The sequence below is a fragment of the Malurus melanocephalus genome, unplaced genomic scaffold, assembly GCF_030028575.1.
Source record: "Malurus melanocephalus ecotype Western Australia unplaced genomic scaffold, MMel_1.1 scaffold_1008, whole genome shotgun sequence".
NCBI lineage: Eukaryota > Metazoa > Chordata > Aves > Passeriformes > Maluridae > Malurus > Malurus melanocephalus.
In genome coordinates, this window is record NW_026624240.1 from 55,671 (window position 1) to 74,372 (window position 18,702).

The 18,702-nt window shown below is 38.7% G+C and overlaps 1 protein-coding gene across 6 annotated transcripts in view; it reads left to right on the top strand.

Moving 5' to 3' along the window:
- ITCH (itchy E3 ubiquitin protein ligase) overlaps positions 1 to 18,326 on the top strand; it is a 57,202-nt gene extending 38,876 nt beyond the window's left edge. For 5 of the 6 annotated variants that reach the window (XM_057386617.1, XM_057386612.1, XM_057386616.1 and 2 more), the window contains 14 exons: positions 394 to 460; positions 1,933 to 2,017; positions 3,520 to 3,648; positions 4,323 to 4,395; positions 5,761 to 5,832; positions 6,520 to 6,608; positions 7,256 to 7,415; positions 7,693 to 7,826; positions 10,454 to 10,594; positions 12,313 to 12,433; positions 13,379 to 13,483; positions 13,705 to 13,801; positions 14,170 to 14,242; positions 14,925 to 18,326. In XM_057386617.1, the coding sequence (XP_057242600.1) occupies positions 394 to 460; positions 1,933 to 2,017; positions 3,520 to 3,648; positions 4,323 to 4,395; positions 5,761 to 5,832; positions 6,520 to 6,608; positions 7,256 to 7,415; positions 7,693 to 7,826; positions 10,454 to 10,594; positions 12,313 to 12,433; positions 13,379 to 13,483; positions 13,705 to 13,801; positions 14,170 to 14,242; positions 14,925 to 15,024 (1,446 nt within the window). In that variant the 3' untranslated portion in view covers positions 15,025 to 18,326. The remainder of the gene's footprint in view (positions 1 to 393; positions 461 to 1,932; positions 2,018 to 3,519; positions 3,649 to 4,322; positions 4,396 to 5,760; positions 5,833 to 6,519; positions 6,609 to 7,255; positions 7,416 to 7,692; positions 7,827 to 10,453; positions 10,595 to 12,312; positions 12,434 to 13,378; positions 13,484 to 13,704; positions 13,802 to 14,169; positions 14,243 to 14,924) is intronic. The other variant, XM_057386615.1, reaches the window with a different exon arrangement.
- Positions 18,327 to 18,702: the final 376 nt, after the last annotated feature.

The window sequence follows — 18,702 nt, forward strand, 5'->3', positions numbered from 1 at the left end:
ACTCATGCTCATCAGGAATGGTGAAAGTTCTGAATTTGCTTTATGTGTGAGAAAAAAATGGAGCCCGTAAGTGGTGGTAGGGAGAGCTGTACTGAGTGCAGGAATGAAGTGGTTTGCTTTCTGATTGTTTTGGGTGCTACTGTAYTAATTTCCTCCTTCATAGACGGGAGCACCAAACAAAGAATAATTATTTCTTGGCGCTATAGTTAATTAAGCATGCCAAGGTCAGTAAAACAGAGCTTCTCGGTGGAGAAAAAGAAATTGTTGGCATCTTTTCTTATGTGTAACATTAACAAAAATGCATTTACTTCAATAATTCAGGATGGCTATGGTAGAACATCTGGAAAGCAAATGACTAGTCATTAATGCCTCATTTGTTTGTGTGACTTGCAGAACCAGGATTTTTCATCCACACAGAACAAAGAGTTTGATCCTCTTGGCCCTCTGCCACATGGATGGGGTAAGACTRACTTGAACGTCTTTTGTAATGCAGTGTAATTAAACATTCAAGCATACTTCTGCCAAATTATTTGTCAGCTGTTCTAGGCTAGTTTTTAAAAATTAAAATTGGGATTTAAAATATTTTAAAATTAGATCTAATCAAACGTGCTATTAAAACAGAGCCCTGGCAAGGATATGCMATTTCAAAGTGGTTTAGAAACTATAAAGTGTTCTGGTTTACTCCCTTCAACACGTGTAATAGCTGCTTTAACACTGCCATCCTTTTGAGCCTTTTTCATTAGGCAGGATTCCCCCCCACCATTCTGTTCCTGCTAAATCAGGTTCCAAATCCTCTCTAAATCCAACTGCCAAGTTCCCTCTCCAAGACAACTCTTGGAGAGTTTTGTTGGTCAAAAAGTGTTTTTCATAGTGACAACTAACCACTTCTTGGCTTGCCCCTCTCCTTGCAATGATTTTGTTCTTATACTTTACAGGATTGAGAATTAAAAATTAGTACAAATTTTGGTGGGCTGTAATAAAAGAAWAGAAGTGTAAAACTGCTTTCTGATGTGACTAGCAAGCAGATATAAAAAATCAAGTTTTATGATACGTAGGCAAAGCTCTCGGAATTGGAATTTTGGAGCAAGTAATTACTTGGCAGTGTTGGACCTGGGCTTTTGGCTCATCTGCTTTTCAAACAGAACTATTGGGATTTTTAGTCCTGGTATTGATGCAACTTCTTGCCATAAAACTGTTGTTCCCCGCACTTGTGCTTAGGTACATTACATATATAGCATTTGAAAAAAAGTCTTTAGGTTGGCATTGTCCAGGAAATAGCTGARTGTCCACATTGTGTGGAATTGTGCTATGAGGCTCATAGGCAAATGCCTATTTACAGACTTCTCTTGGAAACTGAATCTTKTGACCTCTGATAGTCAGATTGTGGCCTGTTCTTGTGATTTGTTTCTCTTGCAACACCAAATAAAATGGTATGAAGAGCTGCAGGATGGTACAGAAGACTAAGCCGGGCATTTCTCATAGGCTGTTAGGTTACTGTATGCCCATGGTTAATCTGAGAGAAAATGTAAATGGGCTTTCTTGGAAACTGCATTGACCATTTTTATTCCCTGCTATAATTTAAACATTAAGCCCTTGTACTTTCTTGATACTTCCATGTAATCTGTTCCCTTTTCTGTGTTTGCTTTCCATATTGCTTGTCAGGTGCATCACAGTATTTGATGCAGTTGAAATTGCCTCTGGACAAAACAGCTCGGTTTTCCCAGTTAATTTTTCCTACAATTGCAAAATAAATGACATAGTAAGGAATAATGTCAATGAAAGTGAAAATATGTTTGGTCAGAGGAGGTGTAGAGAAACCTGAGGACAGAAGAGGCTGTGGCAGGGTCTGGTGATTGATATTGTTTATTTGATGTAGCCTCAGCAATACKTTACAGGGGGAATTGAAATTTTTCTCCTTTTACCTCTTTTCAGAAAAGAGAACTGACAGCAACGGCAGAGTGTATTTTGTCAATCACAACACACGAATCACTCAGTGGGAAGATCCCAGGAGTCAGGGGTAAGAWATTATTTGCAGCTTCATGGATGATGAAAATGTAAATGAAATGAAAATGTAGCCCAGTAGTGAGAGTGTGAGCCAGGAAATGCTGCCCACAGGTGAACCATGGATTGTGCTATGCAAATGTCAGAGAGCTTGGTAAAAAGTTAAGTGGCACTGGCCAAAATGGAAACTGTCCCAATATTACTTTGTAATACTACAATTACCAGGAAAGCCTTAGTCAACAATAAGCAATATGCTTGTTCTCCAGGACAGCTTCTACTTTTTATAAATAATCACATTTGTCTAAACATTTGTATCATTGCAGGAGGGAGAGATTGCTTTTGTATGGTGGGATAGTGCAGAGAGTCATTAATAAGGCTTTGATTGTTTCCTAGACAGTCACAGAATCACAGAATGGTTTGGGTTGGAAGGAGCCTTAAAGCCATCTCATTCTGTCCCCCTGCCATGGGCAGGGACACCTTCCACTGTCCCAGATTGCTCCAAGCCCTGTCCAACCTGGCCTTGGACACTTCCAGGGATAGGTAAAAGAGAGATCMAAAAAACTGTAGCACCCTTCCTCACACCTTTTTGAAAAAGGACACAGAGAACTTGAGGCACTGCTAAAAACAGTGGAGTTCTGTTAATTTGGGCTCTGTCACTGCAAGTCTTTAAAGTAAGGAGTGCAAGGAGGTTGAGGGTGAAGGGTGTTGAGTCCCAACTGCTGCTTGAGGTGAAAATTCCAGTTTGGTGAAGCAACTTCACCTGTCCTCCATGGAGAAGGAGGGGAAGTGGGACAGCCAAGGATGTGTGAGAGGGGTAATAGCTGTAGGCAGTCCCTTCTGCAGCAGCCAGCTGTGGAGAGCAGTTACTCTTGGAGCAGTTACTCTTGTCATACAACAGAATGTTTGGGCTACACACTCAGGACATGGTGCTTATGSAGGGAACTCATTGGGGAGCACTTCACAGTGATTATTACTCAGCTCTTCCAAATATATTGAGACCTATTTCTGTTTATACCAAAACTGAGTTGGAAGTTGTCAAAAAATTATGCACGATCAGTACTTGAATTTTTATTTTTGTCATTCTGAAACATTTTTGGCTGCTGTGATTATACATGAGGTACAAAAAGTTGCTTATTAAAATTATGTCAGCTTTTGAGTAAAAGCCTCATAGTTAGAAGATATAATTCCATTGTTTGTGAAGGAAACAATGAACCTTGCTTACATTTTTTCTTTAAATTTTTGTTTTGTTTTGTTTGTTTTTGCCTTTATTTAAGGTAGTGCAAGCAAATGAGCTAATGTTTAGTTAACCTGTCATTTTGGTCTAATTGAGACCTGAGTGTAAATTTAAGAGGGAGGGAAAAAGCCAGAATAAATCCAAATGGAAACTTTCTCCATCTGTAGGTTTTCTAGATCTTCCAGTATTTTTACTGTCTCAGGTATTATTCAATTGCCTTAACAGATAAAGATACAGCTATAGATAAAGTTGGTAAGTTACTATGTATTTTCTTGTATCCATAGGCAATTAAATGAGAAACCCTTGCCAGAGGGCTGGGAAATGCGATTTACTGTGGATGGAATTCCCTATTTTGTGGATCACAATAGAAGAACCACTACATACATAGATCCCCGCACAGGGAAATCTGCTTTGTAAGTGTTCTTAACATCATACTGACCTTTCAAAAGTCACATTTAATGCACACCATTTTTGAAATCTTCTTGTTTTTCCTCTTACTGCATTATTAGGCAGAAAGTTTTACATGGAGCAATGCTTCTTATTTTACCTGGGATTTTTTTATTCACTGCTATCTCCCTGAAGAGTTTTGAACASTTCAGAATCCTTCTTGCCACAAAGTGTATGAGATTGGAGGGTAATGGAGGAGCTGCATCTATCCTGCTGATGACCAAATCCCTTCCTTACARTTACTAGTCTCTCTCTTTTAAAGAGACCCAACCCTTTCTTTTTTTGATTTTTGTAGGACCCAGAATGAAGTTGAAACCAGAATTTACCTCCCAGCTTAACCGAATGTCATCACATCCTTATTGTTAGAATCTGTTTTTTTTTAGTTTTAGATCTTCAATGATCAGGTAGTGTTTTAAATGTGCTGTTAAGCMTTCCACAGTTTACACAGGAAGGGTTTTTTTTCAGTTTAAAAACAAGAAATTTAACAACTAAATTAAAAAACAGTAATAAACACCAAGATCAAAAAATGTGACTACACAGCCAGCTAAACCATACAGGTGTAATACATAACTAATATGCAGGCTTTTACTTCAGTTAAAAAACACTTGGAAATTCATTCTTTTCCTCCTTTTGATTGCAGAGACAATGGACCCCAGATAGCTTATGTACGTGATTTCAAGGCCAAGGTCCATTATTTCAGATTTTGGTGTCAGGTATGKATTCATTTCTTGGCAGTATTTGCTTTCACTTTTGGTTTTGATTGCATGCTTTTAATGCCTTCCAAGTAAAGGGAATCAAAGTAAGGTTAAGGGTGAGTTAAATTAGGAGGGAGTAAATACAGGACCTCTATAATTTCATGTAAACAATAAAGCAAGGTAAGTTATGGCTTTAAAATGTTTTAGAATAAAGGAAAACATCCATTTGAACTTTCTTGAAGTGGTGGGTTTCTGAACAGTGTTTCTGCTGTTAATACAGGAATATATGTAGGCACAGTATTTTTACAGTTAATACAAGATCTRCTTTCTGTGCAAATACCCACTTCAGGTAGAAAAGGCAGGGTATTTCCCACACAACAAAGATGTCTAAGCACTGAAGAATACACTGCATGTTAGGGTGTTCTAACATAATATCAAATTCCAGTGTGTTAGTCTTGGTCCTCTAAGCTCTTTATATCACCAAATGAAGTCAYTTGATGTCTAGGAAAAAGTCTTACATTTAAATGTCCCAGTTTTCAAGAGTCAGTGAATTATCCTTTTACAATAGTGGAGAGACTAACTGAATTTTTCACTTGGAATTTTATGCAGTATAGTCTGAATGTTCTAATTTTTGTTAAATTACTTGAATCACAAAATGGTTAGAGTTGGAAGGGACCTCAAAGTTCATCTCATCTCACCCCCTGCCATGGGCAGTGACACCTCCCACTGTCCCAGGCTGCTCCAATCCCTGTCCAACCTGGCCTTGAATGCTTCCAGAGATGGAGCAGYCACAGCTTCTCTGGGCACCCTGTGCCAGGGCCTCCCCACCCTCACAGGGAACAATTCCTTCCCAATATCCCATCCATCCCTGCCCTCTGGCAGTGGGAAGCCATTCCCTGGGTCCTGTCCCTCCAGGCCCTTGTCAAGAGTCTCTCTCCATCTTTCTTGTTGGTCCCTTCCAGGYACTAGAAGGCCACAATTAGGTCACCCTGAAGCTTCTCTTCTCCAGGCTGAACAAYCCCAATTCTTTCAGCCTTTTTTCATAGGAGAAGTTCTCCATCCCTCTCATAATTTCTGGGGTAAAAAGCCTTCCTCTGAATGTGTTATTGATCTTCTTGTTTTCCAGTGTTTTGTAGGATTGCAATATTTAACCTGTTCTAAGCAGCATCTGAARGTGTGTGCATGTCACTGTAGATACCAGTGTTGGAAACAATTTGTTCTTGGATTAAATAACAATTCAAATACCTTGATTACTGAGTTTGTTTTATATGGATTCATGAAATTCAACTGTACCTTTTAATATATACAACAAATATCAGTCCAAACTCAGTACTGGAAACTTTAAGTGACTGTACCCTTCACCTCTAAAAACTTTCCTTTCAGCAACTGGCAATGCCACAGCACATAAAGATCACAGTGAGCAGAAAAACATTATTTGAGGACTCGTTTCAGCAGGTATTGTATTAAAACATGGGAGTAATGGGCATGAAAAGGGGAGTTATTTCAATTTGTCACATGCCATTCTTTGATATCTTGCTAATGTTATTTTAAGTCTGASTAACAAAAAATACTAGTGTAATAGTTAGGCTGCCTTCACACTTATGAAATCATGCTAAAATATTCAGTTCTGGCACTGATTCATCTGACAAAGATGTTGTGTTTTTTAGTGGGGGTTTTGGGTGGGATTTTTTTTGGGTGAAGGTTTTTTTTTTTCTTCAGAATTCTTTAATATCTGAGCTCGTTTTGAGGACAGTGCTGGGACAGAGCCAACACCCCATTCTCAGGATGTTCTCATGTTATGCTTTTGTTTGTTGGTGCATTTTTCCTCACAGTGTGTTGTACTAGTATGGGCTATGCACCAAAATATATTAAGCTGATCTTAATCTTGTTGTCTTTAAATGAGTAATTTTTTTTTTTAAGCAAAAGATATTAATTCTATTGGATTAATAGTAGTGAAATTCTTGTTAATGTCTGTGGACCTAAGGTTAAAATGTTACRGTCCTGTTAAGGTCTGTAGACCCTGGTTAAAATATTTCCAAATTATTAAATGCTCTCATGCTCGTTAGAAAATAGTCATAATTGTAGCTTATAGTGCTAATACCTGTTTTCTTAAAAAGAATTGATTGTTTTTCTTTCGCTAAGATAATGAGCTTCAGCCCTCAGGATCTGCGGAGACGTTTATGGGTKATTTTCCCCGGTGAAGAAGGTTTAGATTATGGAGGTGTGGCAAGGTAAACTACCCTGAAATTGCAAATAATTTGTTCTGCAAGTRGTGATATGAAGGCTTCCCCAAAGTAAATACATAAACTTCAGTGCTTTCACAACAGGAGTGAAGTTTATTCCTTATCTTGGAACATCTGAGGAAGGCAGTTCTGCAAGATGTGCTTGCGTGTCTTACAACTGTAGAAAATAATTTTCAGTTTGTAATAAGAGTGACTTTAATCATCTCCATGATTTAAGAGATGCAGTTTACTGAACTACAGTGAGCCTTTGGCAAAACTGCTAATCTCAAAGTAGAGTTTATTGAAAAAATGAACAGAAATCTACATTTAAATCCAGAGTTCTCACTGGAATGTAACTAAGAAGTGCCTATGTTAATTAGCATTCCCCAACTCTGGATGTTTAGATCAGTGATAGACTTGTGCTCATTTAGATAAGAGTGGGTTTCATCCAAACCACTGACAGTTGTGTATCATTGCAACTTTGCATTTTAATTTGTAATTTACTGTAGTTTCCCTTTGGTGTCAGTGTGGAACAGCTGCTCTCTGGGGAAGGAGGCAGACTGTGCCAACAAAGGCCTGAGTCAGCATGAGTTAGCTACAGTAATTTCTGCTGTGATTTATKTTGAAATGTGTTTTTATTGTTTGTGTGATTTCAGGGAGTGGTTCTTTCTATTGTCACATGAAGTTTTGAACCCCATGTATTGCCTGTTTGAATATGCAGGGAAGGATAACTACTGCTTACAGATAAACCCAGCCTCTTATATCAACCCAGATCACCTGAAATACTTCCGATTCATTGGGAGGTTCATTGCCATGGTGAGTCCTAAAGCAGAAGAGGCRCTGTCCTATAATTTTCCTGTAAATTAATATCGTGCCTTCGGATGGATAATTAAACAATCCTTTTTTCAGTAGAAATTATTGGGTGTTTGGCTAGAAGTCCTGTTGGTATAAGCTAATTCAGCATGTTGGCAGTCATGATTTTCAGGTTGGTTTAGTTCCTTGGCTGTCAGATTTAATGACAGAGTACCAAATGTTGTCATATTAAATACTGAACCTTCCTTTGCATTATTTTGTCTGTTTTTGTGTTCCTCAGGCTTTGTTCCATGGGAAGTTCATTGACACTGGTTTCTCTCTGCCATTCTATAAACGTATCCTAAACAAGGCAGTAGGACTCAAGGATTTAGAATCTGTTGACCCAGAGTTTTACAACTCTCTCATCTGGGTAAAGTGAGTTTGACTTGATTTTGTTCTTGAAATAGCAATACAATGTTTTTAGTTTTCCCTTCTGCCAGGAAGTAGGTGTAAAATCTATTATTAACAACCCCACTGAAAAGTATAATCCAATGTTGCAGAGCAATGGAATTTTTACTGTGACTTTAGATASACAAAGAATGATTTGTTAATGCAGAGCCTTTCTGGTTCATTGAATATTCTGTGAAGCATCTTGTGTTCTGGTTTTGTTGGCTTTTATTAATTCTAGTTAGACATAAAAATGTGGCAGTCTTGAAGATGGTTACAAATGAAATGGCTTGAGTAAATTTGACAGACTTCTCAAGTAACTGATGAAAAGAAATCAGAAAAAAACCATTTAACATTTCTCTACTATGCGGCTTAGTTAGAAAACAGTGTTCAGTGCTACAATAGCATGAAGTTAACAAAAGTAGTTTATTATTTACTGCCACATAAATCCTCTGTTAGTCACACTTAAAATTTGGCTCTGCGATTGATATTGAAGATTTAATGCTTTAAAGAAGTTTCAGCTATCCTGGGTTTTTTGTTCCTAGCTTTATGATTCCAGACCACTCCTGCCTGCAGCTTTCTMCATCTGCATGGTCAGGCACCTCTGTCCATGCTCTTGTGGAGTCCTCCTCTTCCACTCCTTTGCAAATTCCTCTCCAGAGACCAGCAAGTAAAAAAGATGTGGAGTTGCTAGACCACAATTATTTTGGAATTATGTATTACAGATATTTTARGAAATAATTTTTAAAACCCCTTTGATCTAAAGCATTGTAATTCTATACTGATTCTGTTATAGGAGGATGCCAGAATGTTGTAGTCCATGGCTGATGTGCAGTATTTGTTTCAGTAACACCGATTTTTTTTTCTGTCAGTTAAAAACATCGAACAAATTCAAACAAAAAAATACAAATTCAGTAATTTTTTTTCTTCAGCTATAGTAAAAACAATTTCACAGAAAAATTAATTTTTCTTGTGTCTAGAGACATAAAACACTTTACTTAAGAATCATACAAGGCAGAATASTTTTAAACATGCTTTGAAAAATTTTTGAAATGTGTGAGGATAGATTGGTTTTTGAAATGCAAAACTAAATGTAAAAGACAGGGTTTTAATCTCCTGTAGTGGTGATCCTTGGGAGGTTATCTTAAATAATGAGAAGCAGAGAAAGCAGCATATGAAATGTTTARGAATTAAGATGGGAATATTTTGGTTGGTTTTCAGAGTGGTATGTCCTGTACTCCATGGATGTGCTGCTAATGTGCCTTCATTTTAATTCAAAGCAATTTCTSTAGTGATAGAAATCCTCTAGGCTGGAGTCCAGGAAAGCCTTTGCCCCTTTGAAAAAACACTTAAGGATGTGAAAATTGGAGAGAAGCCATCAGATCTCCAAGGGTTGCAGAGTCCTCTCAGTCCAGACCCAAACTTCAGTGTAGCTGAGCCTGCTTGTCTCTAGTGCTGCTGGAGGTACTCTGAGGAAAAGACTGCACATTTATAGGGGAGAAGAGTCWTGTCTGGGCAGACATAACTTTGTTYCTCACAGAAAAAGCAAATCTTTTAACTTTGCAGGAAGCATTCCTTGGCACTTGATCAGGGGGCTGTTTTTCTCATTGCCACAATTTTGAAGATTTCACAGATTCACGGGGTTTGGAAGGGGACCTTTAGAGGTGYCAAACCTTTGTGCTCCAACTAAGCTAGAGCACATAGCTTTCATTTTAAAAGGGGTGGATGATGAAATAAAATCAGCCCTTCATTGGGAGCCTTCCTTCCCAAGGTTTCATGCACTACCATCTATTTTGGAAAGATTAAGTTGCCACACAGGGCTTAATAAACCACAGCCATGTTTTCAAGCCTGGCATTTCTCTGTTATGGGTCAGGACAAATAGCTTGATTTTGCACTTTATTTTGAAAATGGTCATCAAAATCTCTGTATATGCAGGCAGTTCTTCACTTTACAAAAGCATAAATCAACATATAAACTCCTGTGCTGTCCCTGTTACTCTCCTAGCTGTTAACACCTATAAAGAGAAGAGAGTTTATTTGATGAGTTTTTGTTGGCTGTAGATTCTTTGTTAAAATTTCTAAGAGAATTCCCCTTGACKGTATTTGTATGAACTTAGGAGTTTGGGGATATTTTAGCATGTAKAGCCTGCAAACCAGTGCCATGAAAAGGTGGAGTTTTACATAATTTATTAAGCATGCAAAGTCTTCCTTAATTGCTTCTTACCTGCTGTTACCTGACAGTGGCAGCTACACTTAAACACAGTCCTGGCATTACCTGAGAGAAGAGGCAGTCATGCCATGGARCAGGCAAAAATGTCATTCCTTGGAAAGGTTCTGTATCCATAGAYATCCCACTAATCATAGTCAGGAGGTAGTTTGTCAGCCTTGTGATGGCTAAATTTAAGGGTAGCACTGATCAGGAGCACAGTTCATGTGTGCACATTGGTAAAATGAGTCAGAACTTCCTGCAAGGCCATAATTATTGTGTAAGGATCATTTCCTTATCTGGACCATTTTACTCCAAAACTTTTACCTTAACATCCTTCATACTCATCTCCTCTATGAAGTGCAAGTTCTCAACAAAGTTACTGAAAATTGTATTTTTTTGCTTCCAGAGAGAATGATATTGAAGAATGTGGCTTGGAAATGTTTTTTTCTGTTGATAAAGAAATACTAGGTGAAATCAAAAGCCATGATTTGAAGCCAAATGGTAGCAACATTCTGGTCACAGAAGAAAATAAAGAAGACTACATCAGGTGAGAATAAGTGAAGACTTTAAAATACTCTTTCTCTGTCATTTTCTTTCTTAAGTTCTAGCAAGAAAGGACTGWCATCTAAAGCATTGCTGAATAATTGCTGATGCTGACAACAGCTGTTTGGATCTCAGATTAGAAAGAGGACWGTTGATAGAAATAAGTTCCTAAAATCCACTTTTCCTAAAGATTATGGTTAGAAGAAAGTCCACCTTTTTTCCCTAGACTTAGTTTAGCAGAACACCATGACAAGAGCTGTGAAAATCAGGTATTTCATTAAAGTGTTACATGTGTGTATTATTATAATTATATTGCTTCATAGCCTGCTGGTGTTCTAGCCAGCCATTTCTGGTTCTTTTGGGGTTCTGGGGGGTTGAATTTTTGTTGGGTTTGGTTTGGTGGTTTGATTTTTTTTTTTGAGAACATTTTTGGATGCTTTTGTGAAGATTCTTATTTTTCAAAGATGTTTGGAATTGCTATCAGTTTTTTCTGAACTCGTCTTGTAGTTGTAATAGTGTGATGAATGATGTCTTAGCTTGTATTGTCATAAAGTAAGGATTGTATTTGCAGCACAAAAATGTTTTAAAGCGATAGATTAAGAGTGAAGGAGCCTAAGAGTGGTTAAGGAATAAAAATGTGATCAGTGACCTGCTTCGTCATGAAATATCCCCTCCATCAATGTTCAGCAGTACAGCAGCTCTGTTTTAAGGTGTGAACTTCAATATAAAAGCTTGGAGGATGTACTTGCAAAAAAAAAAGTCATCACATGTTGCAGGCACAAACTAAACTGAATCACAGAGAATTTTCCTCTTTGTTACGAGGTGTTCTGTGAAGGGTTTTTCCATGGGCAGGGGGAGGGAGTCAGGAGTGGGCTCTTTTCATCACATGAGAAATCTGCAGATGTTTCAGTGAGTCACAAAAAGGTGGTGTTTGCACAAGAAAYACACTGGCATTTGACTGGAGAAAGGATCTGCAGAAAATCATTCCTTAGTTTCTAGGAACCCAGGGAGAGCTCGGATTCCAATTTCACTCAGATTCCTTTGTCTTATTACAAGTCCTGCCTTAAGCCCTCCAAGTTTCTAGGACTGAAATGAGAAATAGCCACCTCTCCTTTAGACTCCAGTGCTCCTGACAGGTTAGGCTTGAATTCAGCATAATATCTGCTTCTCCCTGGGTTCAGGTTCTTCGGGTCTCCTGCCTGCTTTTCACCCTTTTATTAATGGAGAGTGGAGTTTCTGCCACAGAGCAAAGTTTCATGATTAACAGAAACAAATATGGAACTTTCCAAATGGACATAGTCACTGCTTGGTAAGCTGGCAGTCCTGCTGCTCTTCACCAGTACAACTTGACTTGTTTTTTACCTTGTCATGGATAACAACTGAGATTTCTGGGGAGAATGTCAGACAAAATCTTCAAATACCTCGGGACTGCTGTGCTCTCTTTAATGTAATCAGTGAAGAGATGCTGCCTCCTCTTTGAGTCCAAAACRCCTCTGTAGCAGAATGGTTGAACACTTAGGGTTTAATTTAGAGGAAAAAATGAAATCGTTTGCACAGACTAAAGGCTGCTGATAAAATTATACAGTGCTATATCCCCAGAACTTTCCAGACTTTCCATGGTTTTTTTAACTTAGCTTTTACAGTTCATCTCAAAATAGGCAAAGATACGAACTTGGGTTAGCAYGGGCCAATTAAATGATGTTGCTGTGTCCTCTTTTCCAGGCTAGTAGCAGAATGGAGATTGTCCCGAGGTGTTGAGGAGCAGACACAGGCTTTCTTTGAAGGCTTCAATGAAATTCTGCCACAACAGTATTTGCAGTATTTTGATGCAAAGGAACTGGAGGTAAAGGATTGTTTAGCTATTGCTGGATCAAGTCATTACATGTAAAATGCTTAAACTCCAGTCAGTACATCTGAAGAGCAGAACTCGTTAGGGCTGACAACTCTTATCAGCAATATGGGGTAAATTTCATGGAGTAGTATTAGATTAGTGTGTTTTCCTTAACTTTCCTCTTTCCAGCCTACTTAGATGTTTCTAAAGGCCAAGAGTCTGTCAGTGGAAATTCCTTACAGAATTCTTTCCTTGATTCTTTGATTTGCCTATGTTCAAAGAATGAGTAACTTGACAGAATGGGAGATAAAATCAGATATGCAATGCATGGTTGCATACAGATTGGGCCAAGTTCTCAGTTTGGGTTTGATCTCTCAAAATTACACTTTCTGAAGCATCTGTTCAGTTTTAAAAATAAAACCATCAAAACAAAACATCACATCCCTAGTGAAGAGTTGTATGGCTAGGCAAAGATAAACTTTTCTGGCTTGAATGTCTGCACAGAATCCCAGAATGGTTTGGGTTGGAGGGGCCTTAAATAACCTTGTTCCAGCCCATTGCCATGGGCAGGGATGCCTTCCACCATCCCAGGATGTTCCAAGCCCCCTCCAGCCTGGCCTTAAACACTTCAGGCATGGGGCAGCCACAGCTTCTCTGGGCACCCTCTGCCAGGGCCTCACCCCCCTCACAGGGAACAATTCCTTCCCAAAATTGCAAGCCATTTCTCCATTTTTCACAGTAAAGATGCTCTCTAATTTGTGGCCTCTMCAAATATACTTCATGAACTGTCAGCAGTCTTTGTTTATAGAAGTTTTGGATGAAGTTTAAACCAAGTGCACTGTCATTGCAGGTGCTGCTAAATGGGGATACAGTTGTGCTCTTTTGTTAGGTGGGAGGTGACTGAAGCAAGGTGATAACTTGCACTCGTGTGCTTATTTCCCATTTTCTGCCCCAAAGGTGCTTCTCTGTGGAATGCAAGAAATCGATCTGAATGACTGGCAGAGACACACCATCTACAGGCACTACACCAGGACCAGCAGGCAGATTGTGTGGTTCTGGCAGGTTTGAAAGCTTTGCTTTTTTTCTCAGACCAACAGAAGTTACAGAGCACAGCTACAGCTCAGTGAACAGTAGTCAGAACACTGAGCACACCTGCAGAGTGCAGATAGAAACTCTCACTGCTAATCCAGCTGTTCYTAACAGCTCATCTGTGGATGGAGATGAGGTGAAAATCTGAATATTGAATCTACCCATAAATGTTTATTTCAATTAYTGTTTTTCAGTTTGTGAAAGAAATAGATAATGAGAAGAGGATGAGACTCTTGCAGTTTGTGACTGGAACATGCAGATTGCCAGTGGGAGGATTTGCTGACCTCATGGGTATGTATTAATAACCCCTCTAATGCAGGAGATACTTTTTAAAAGAACCAAATTATATATTTATGGCATTTTTAATGAATTTCATATTGAATGCTGTTTTGTAAGCCCTGCATATGCTTGAGCTCTGRTGGAAGAAGATGGAAGGAATGTTTGCACCTTTTGATTGAGCTTTAAAATCACTTCAAAGTGAGGCATTTCTCCACAWGCATGCTTTGATCCAGGCAGAACTGTGTAGTGGGACAAATGTCTCTTCTCTGTGCAAATAATGATAATCCTGTCTTTGTTTAAGCCTTGCATGCTTCAGGTATGTTATATAGTGAYCCAAGGGTTAGCTGGACCTATGCCTTGTCTATTGGAATTTGTTACAGGGAGCAACGGGCCCCAAAAATTCTGTATTGAGAAAGTTGGAAAGGAAAACTGGTTACCTAGAAGTCATACTTGGTGAGTACATAACAAATCAGAATATTGCTATTGCTCTGGTTTTGCTGACCACAGTCTGCTTCTAGATTTTAGTAAATGGGCAATGTGCTGAAATGGTTGAGACTCTGTAAAAGCAAATACAAGTTACACCAATAAACCGTGGTGTTGAATAGCTGCTGAACTTCTGGAAAGCTTTTGTGGGATGGAGTCGATTCCATTGTAAACTCCATGGATTTGTGTATTACTGAACATTTAAAGTAATTAACAGTACTGTCCAACAAGGTTGGAACTGTCCTTTGTTATCACTGCACTTCTTAGTGAAATAGCCACATTCACACATTTCCCAGAGAAAAAGTCACGTCTACTCATTTCTTCATGTGTAAGTGGTTAGCAAAAATAGAAACAATTGAGAATTTAGAATCTGAATGATGACTGTAATGAACCAGCTAGAGGTTGGTTTTCTTCTGACTAGGAAAAGTTAGTGAAAACTATCGCTGTCTGAGCACTTGAATCCTAACCTCTGCCCTCAGAAATACATACATTTATACCAGTAGTCRGCTTTTCTCACGGTATAAATCCTATTATCCATCTCCGAAGCAAAAATTCGAACCCTCATCACCCGTATGAATCACCCATATTCATAATGGATTTTTTGTGACTGTTAAATTCTTCATCAGTACCTAAATTTTTTTTTATTTTTCAGTTTCAATCGCCTAGACCTTCCACCATATAAGAATTATGAGCAGTTGAAGGAAAAGCTGTTATTTGCAATTGAAGAAACAGAGGGATTTGGGCAAGAGTAGCTGAAATTTGCACCTTGAAGAATGTGAACTCAACACGATGTATGTTCTTCACTTCTTCTGCTTGTTGCACACTTCATTGTAAAGTAGACTTGACTTGGATTTATTTAACAATACTAATGTGTAAATAAATGGATGTTATCCTGAGGTTATCCACATTAAGTCTGGATTTCTACTGAGCACTTTGAGAAATCAAATGCGCAATCAGATACAGCTACAAGTGACTAATGACTGAAGTAGAGGTTTAATACAGCTTTGGGCTCTGCTTTGTTTTACCATTCATTAATTAGAATGTGTCCTTAATGACTGACAGATTTTTAACAMTAGTTTTGTCTTTCCTTTTTAGTAGCATTTTTGCTACTGATGCACTGGGAAGTTCATTGGTAGCTGCAATGCTGCAGCAGCATCCTGAGCCTCTTCACAGCAGTGTCAGCCAGCCTGGATCCCCTCTGTGCCGTGAGCAGCTCCATTCCTTAAGCTCCTTTTTCTAACTCAAGTGTGGCCAGACTGTTTTTCCCTGCCTGGAGTCTGCTCAYGGGCCAGCTGGACTCAAGCTGCTGTTAAGGGGATGTCAAACTGTGGCACAAATCCAGGGCATAGCTTYGCTTTGGTGTACCCCAATCCTGCTCCTGTCAACAAAACAGACACCTGCCCAAAGTTGTTGAAACACTGCTCTGTGCCCTCCAAAGGATTCTTTGAGCTTTTGCCGTGTAACACATTTTAACTTTGAAATCAATATTAACACTGTGGTACTTCACTTGTTTTGCAAAAGACAAGCCCAGCTGGGATTGCACTGATTCCATTGAGGTTCCTGTGTTGCAGGCTGATGTTTGTCAGCAGTGTTMATGGACATTACCCTCGCTGTTTTTCCTACATGTTGCAGTCAATTTGCTCCGAAGAGTTCGTTGGGCTCTCAGGAAGAGACACAAAACAACTGGATTCAGAAAATGATCTGCTCACATTTCTGCGGATGAACTGATGTGTGAGACTGGCTGAGGCCAAGAGGACTAGAGAGTTCAGACATGGGTTGCAGGTTTTTGAAAAGCTGGAGCATCAGTAAATAAATAGTTCTATAAAGTTTGAAACTGAAGGTTTTGGGGAGATATCTAAGCTAATTGACMTTAAGCTGCTTACAGCTAGTAACTTTTGTAGCGAGTTCCTGTTGGATTAACACCACCTTTTATTTCCTTTTAGAATCTGTTAATTCTTCTCTGGTTTACAAGAACATTTTGCATTTTACTTCTCCCTTAGACTGAATGCACTTTTTGGGTCTGGTCAGCCCTYTTCCCTTCCCCTGAAGGGAGGAAGGCAGACACCAATGAAATGGGCTGTTAAGCCACAGTGAGAGATGTGACACTTGAAATAACATGTAGCACGTATTAAAGCAAACCTGCAGCTCAGAGCACTGGGCCAGGAGCTGCATTTAAGACTCTTTGAGATGACAGAGCTGAGGCAGAACAGTGGGAAAGTGTAAAACTAACCTTCAGTCTGGAAAAGAGTATTTCTTTCCTGCTGTCTCATCCATCTAAACTGCAAGAGGGAARAACTGTTTTAGACTTAAGAAGAACAAAGACACTACAGGTTTTAACTGACTTCACAAGTGCATCAGGTCTCAGTGGTGAATGCTTTGGGAAGGCAGGAGGGTTGGACTTGTCAGGCTTAACTGAAAGAAGGCCCGGGGAGAGTTGATGATACAGAAATGCCCCTTGTTTAAAGTTTCACTGATGGTGAGAATTYACCTTCAGGTGTGACTGGGAGGAGATTTGCCAACTTCCACAACATTTGGATCTATTCCAGTACACAGCTCACAAGGAGAAAAAATAAAAAAGCCTTATATATATTTTCTGTTTATATTAATTCTTACAATGAAATGTAGTTATCTAACATATTTACAAGAGAGATTAAATTAAGCAAGATAATGCAAGATTAAGCTATGAAAAATAGTCTATGTTCTGCATATTGCTTTACAATTCACATAGGGAACCTAGAACTATTGTTCATGTATAAATATCACCCAAAAGGCTGTCAGCCCTATATTTTTAAAATAAAGAATAGTTATAATTGAAATAGCCTTAACCCTAGTTCTATAGGGTTTGGCTGTTGAATATTTTTATGGTTGAAATGTTTAGTTCAGGAAGAACGTACCTGCTTGTATATATTTTTGATGTCCAGGATTCCACTTATTCCATTGTTTCTTTAATTTAAATGGCATGTTTATATGTCTTTTCTGCTGTACCAGGATGGGAGAAAGGGGGCTGGATATCCCAAGCACCAGATATGATTWAAAAATATTGCAAATAAAAAAATTCATTGAGGGGGAAAAATAATAGTGAAATGTTGGATTTGGCCAAATACAAAAAGTTTAAAGCAATTTTGCAGTGTTAAATTGGCAATATTACTGAAGGTACAAGTTCTGATACCTTAGGTGTTTGACTAGTGAATGCTAACAAATCTGTTCAATTTTTACAGCATGTTGTGTAGAAATTAAAAGGAACTAATACAAGCCACTGGTGCACTTTTTAGTTCTTTCTGGGGATCTGGTGAAGCAATACAGGGATGAGCCCAGAGCAGCTGCTATCCCAGATAACAGGCTTTTGTGCATTGGATTTACAAGTGAGATTTTCAGCAGAGATTAATGAATTTGTCTCCTACTGCTTCAACTGTTTTAGCAACCTGAGCTGCATAAATTCATAGTATGTCACAAATGCACACTTAAATGCATCTGTCAGTTGATCCTAATTACCACGTATTAAATTTTATTTAGAATTTTCCTTCATGAAAATGATGTGAGAAAATGAAATGCTGAGAATTAACAAAGCCTTATTGTTATGAGTAGCTCAGGAACTGTTCATACACTAATGACATGCACAGTAAATACATCATGTCTTTATCTAGTGTGGAAGTTTGGGGTTTTTTTTAAATCCAATTGCTTGTGTTTTTAAAAACAAACATAATTTTTTAATTTTTCTGAGAAAAATAAAATACTTGGGTTCTTTTTTTTTTTTCATTTTATTACATGCTGCACTGGATTTGTAATCTCAACTCTGTTATATTGGTATCTCCAGCCCCCTTTTTTGTGATGTCTTTTAATTTTCTCCAAGAATCACTGTTTGTGTATATGTGCTCTAGTGAACTCGTGTAGAAACTGGGATCAGCAGCACTGGATTGTAAAATATTGTACTGAAATTCATTGTTGATATTTCCTTGCATTGTAATTTCAAATACTCAGGTAACTGTAACAGTATCTCAGTAAGTCAAATACTTTTATAAAACTACTTAAAGAGCTGGTGGTCYGGTCCTTATTCCTTGTGTGTGATGGAATATCCACATGTGCTCCTGGGGGTGAGGGTCGGACTGCTGGGACTTTTCTAAAGAATCCTCCTGGAAAGAAAGGGTTCTTTCCTGAGACCTCTTCTGCCCTTATTATCACATTGGAAATTGAGCAGGAGATTTTGGGCACAATTCCTGGATTTTTAGTGCTTGTGGATGCTGCCCTGAGRAGCTAGTGAGGGCTGTGAGGCTGCTGAGCCTTGAGGGAGATGGGCTGGAGGGAGGTTCTGCAGGAGCCACAGCTGTAACATCTCCTTGTAGCACTGTTGTAGRGATAACAGAAATGAGGAATGACATTGCAAGTGGTTAGGATTGACAGAATGCCACAGAGGAGGGGGGAAAAGCTCCACT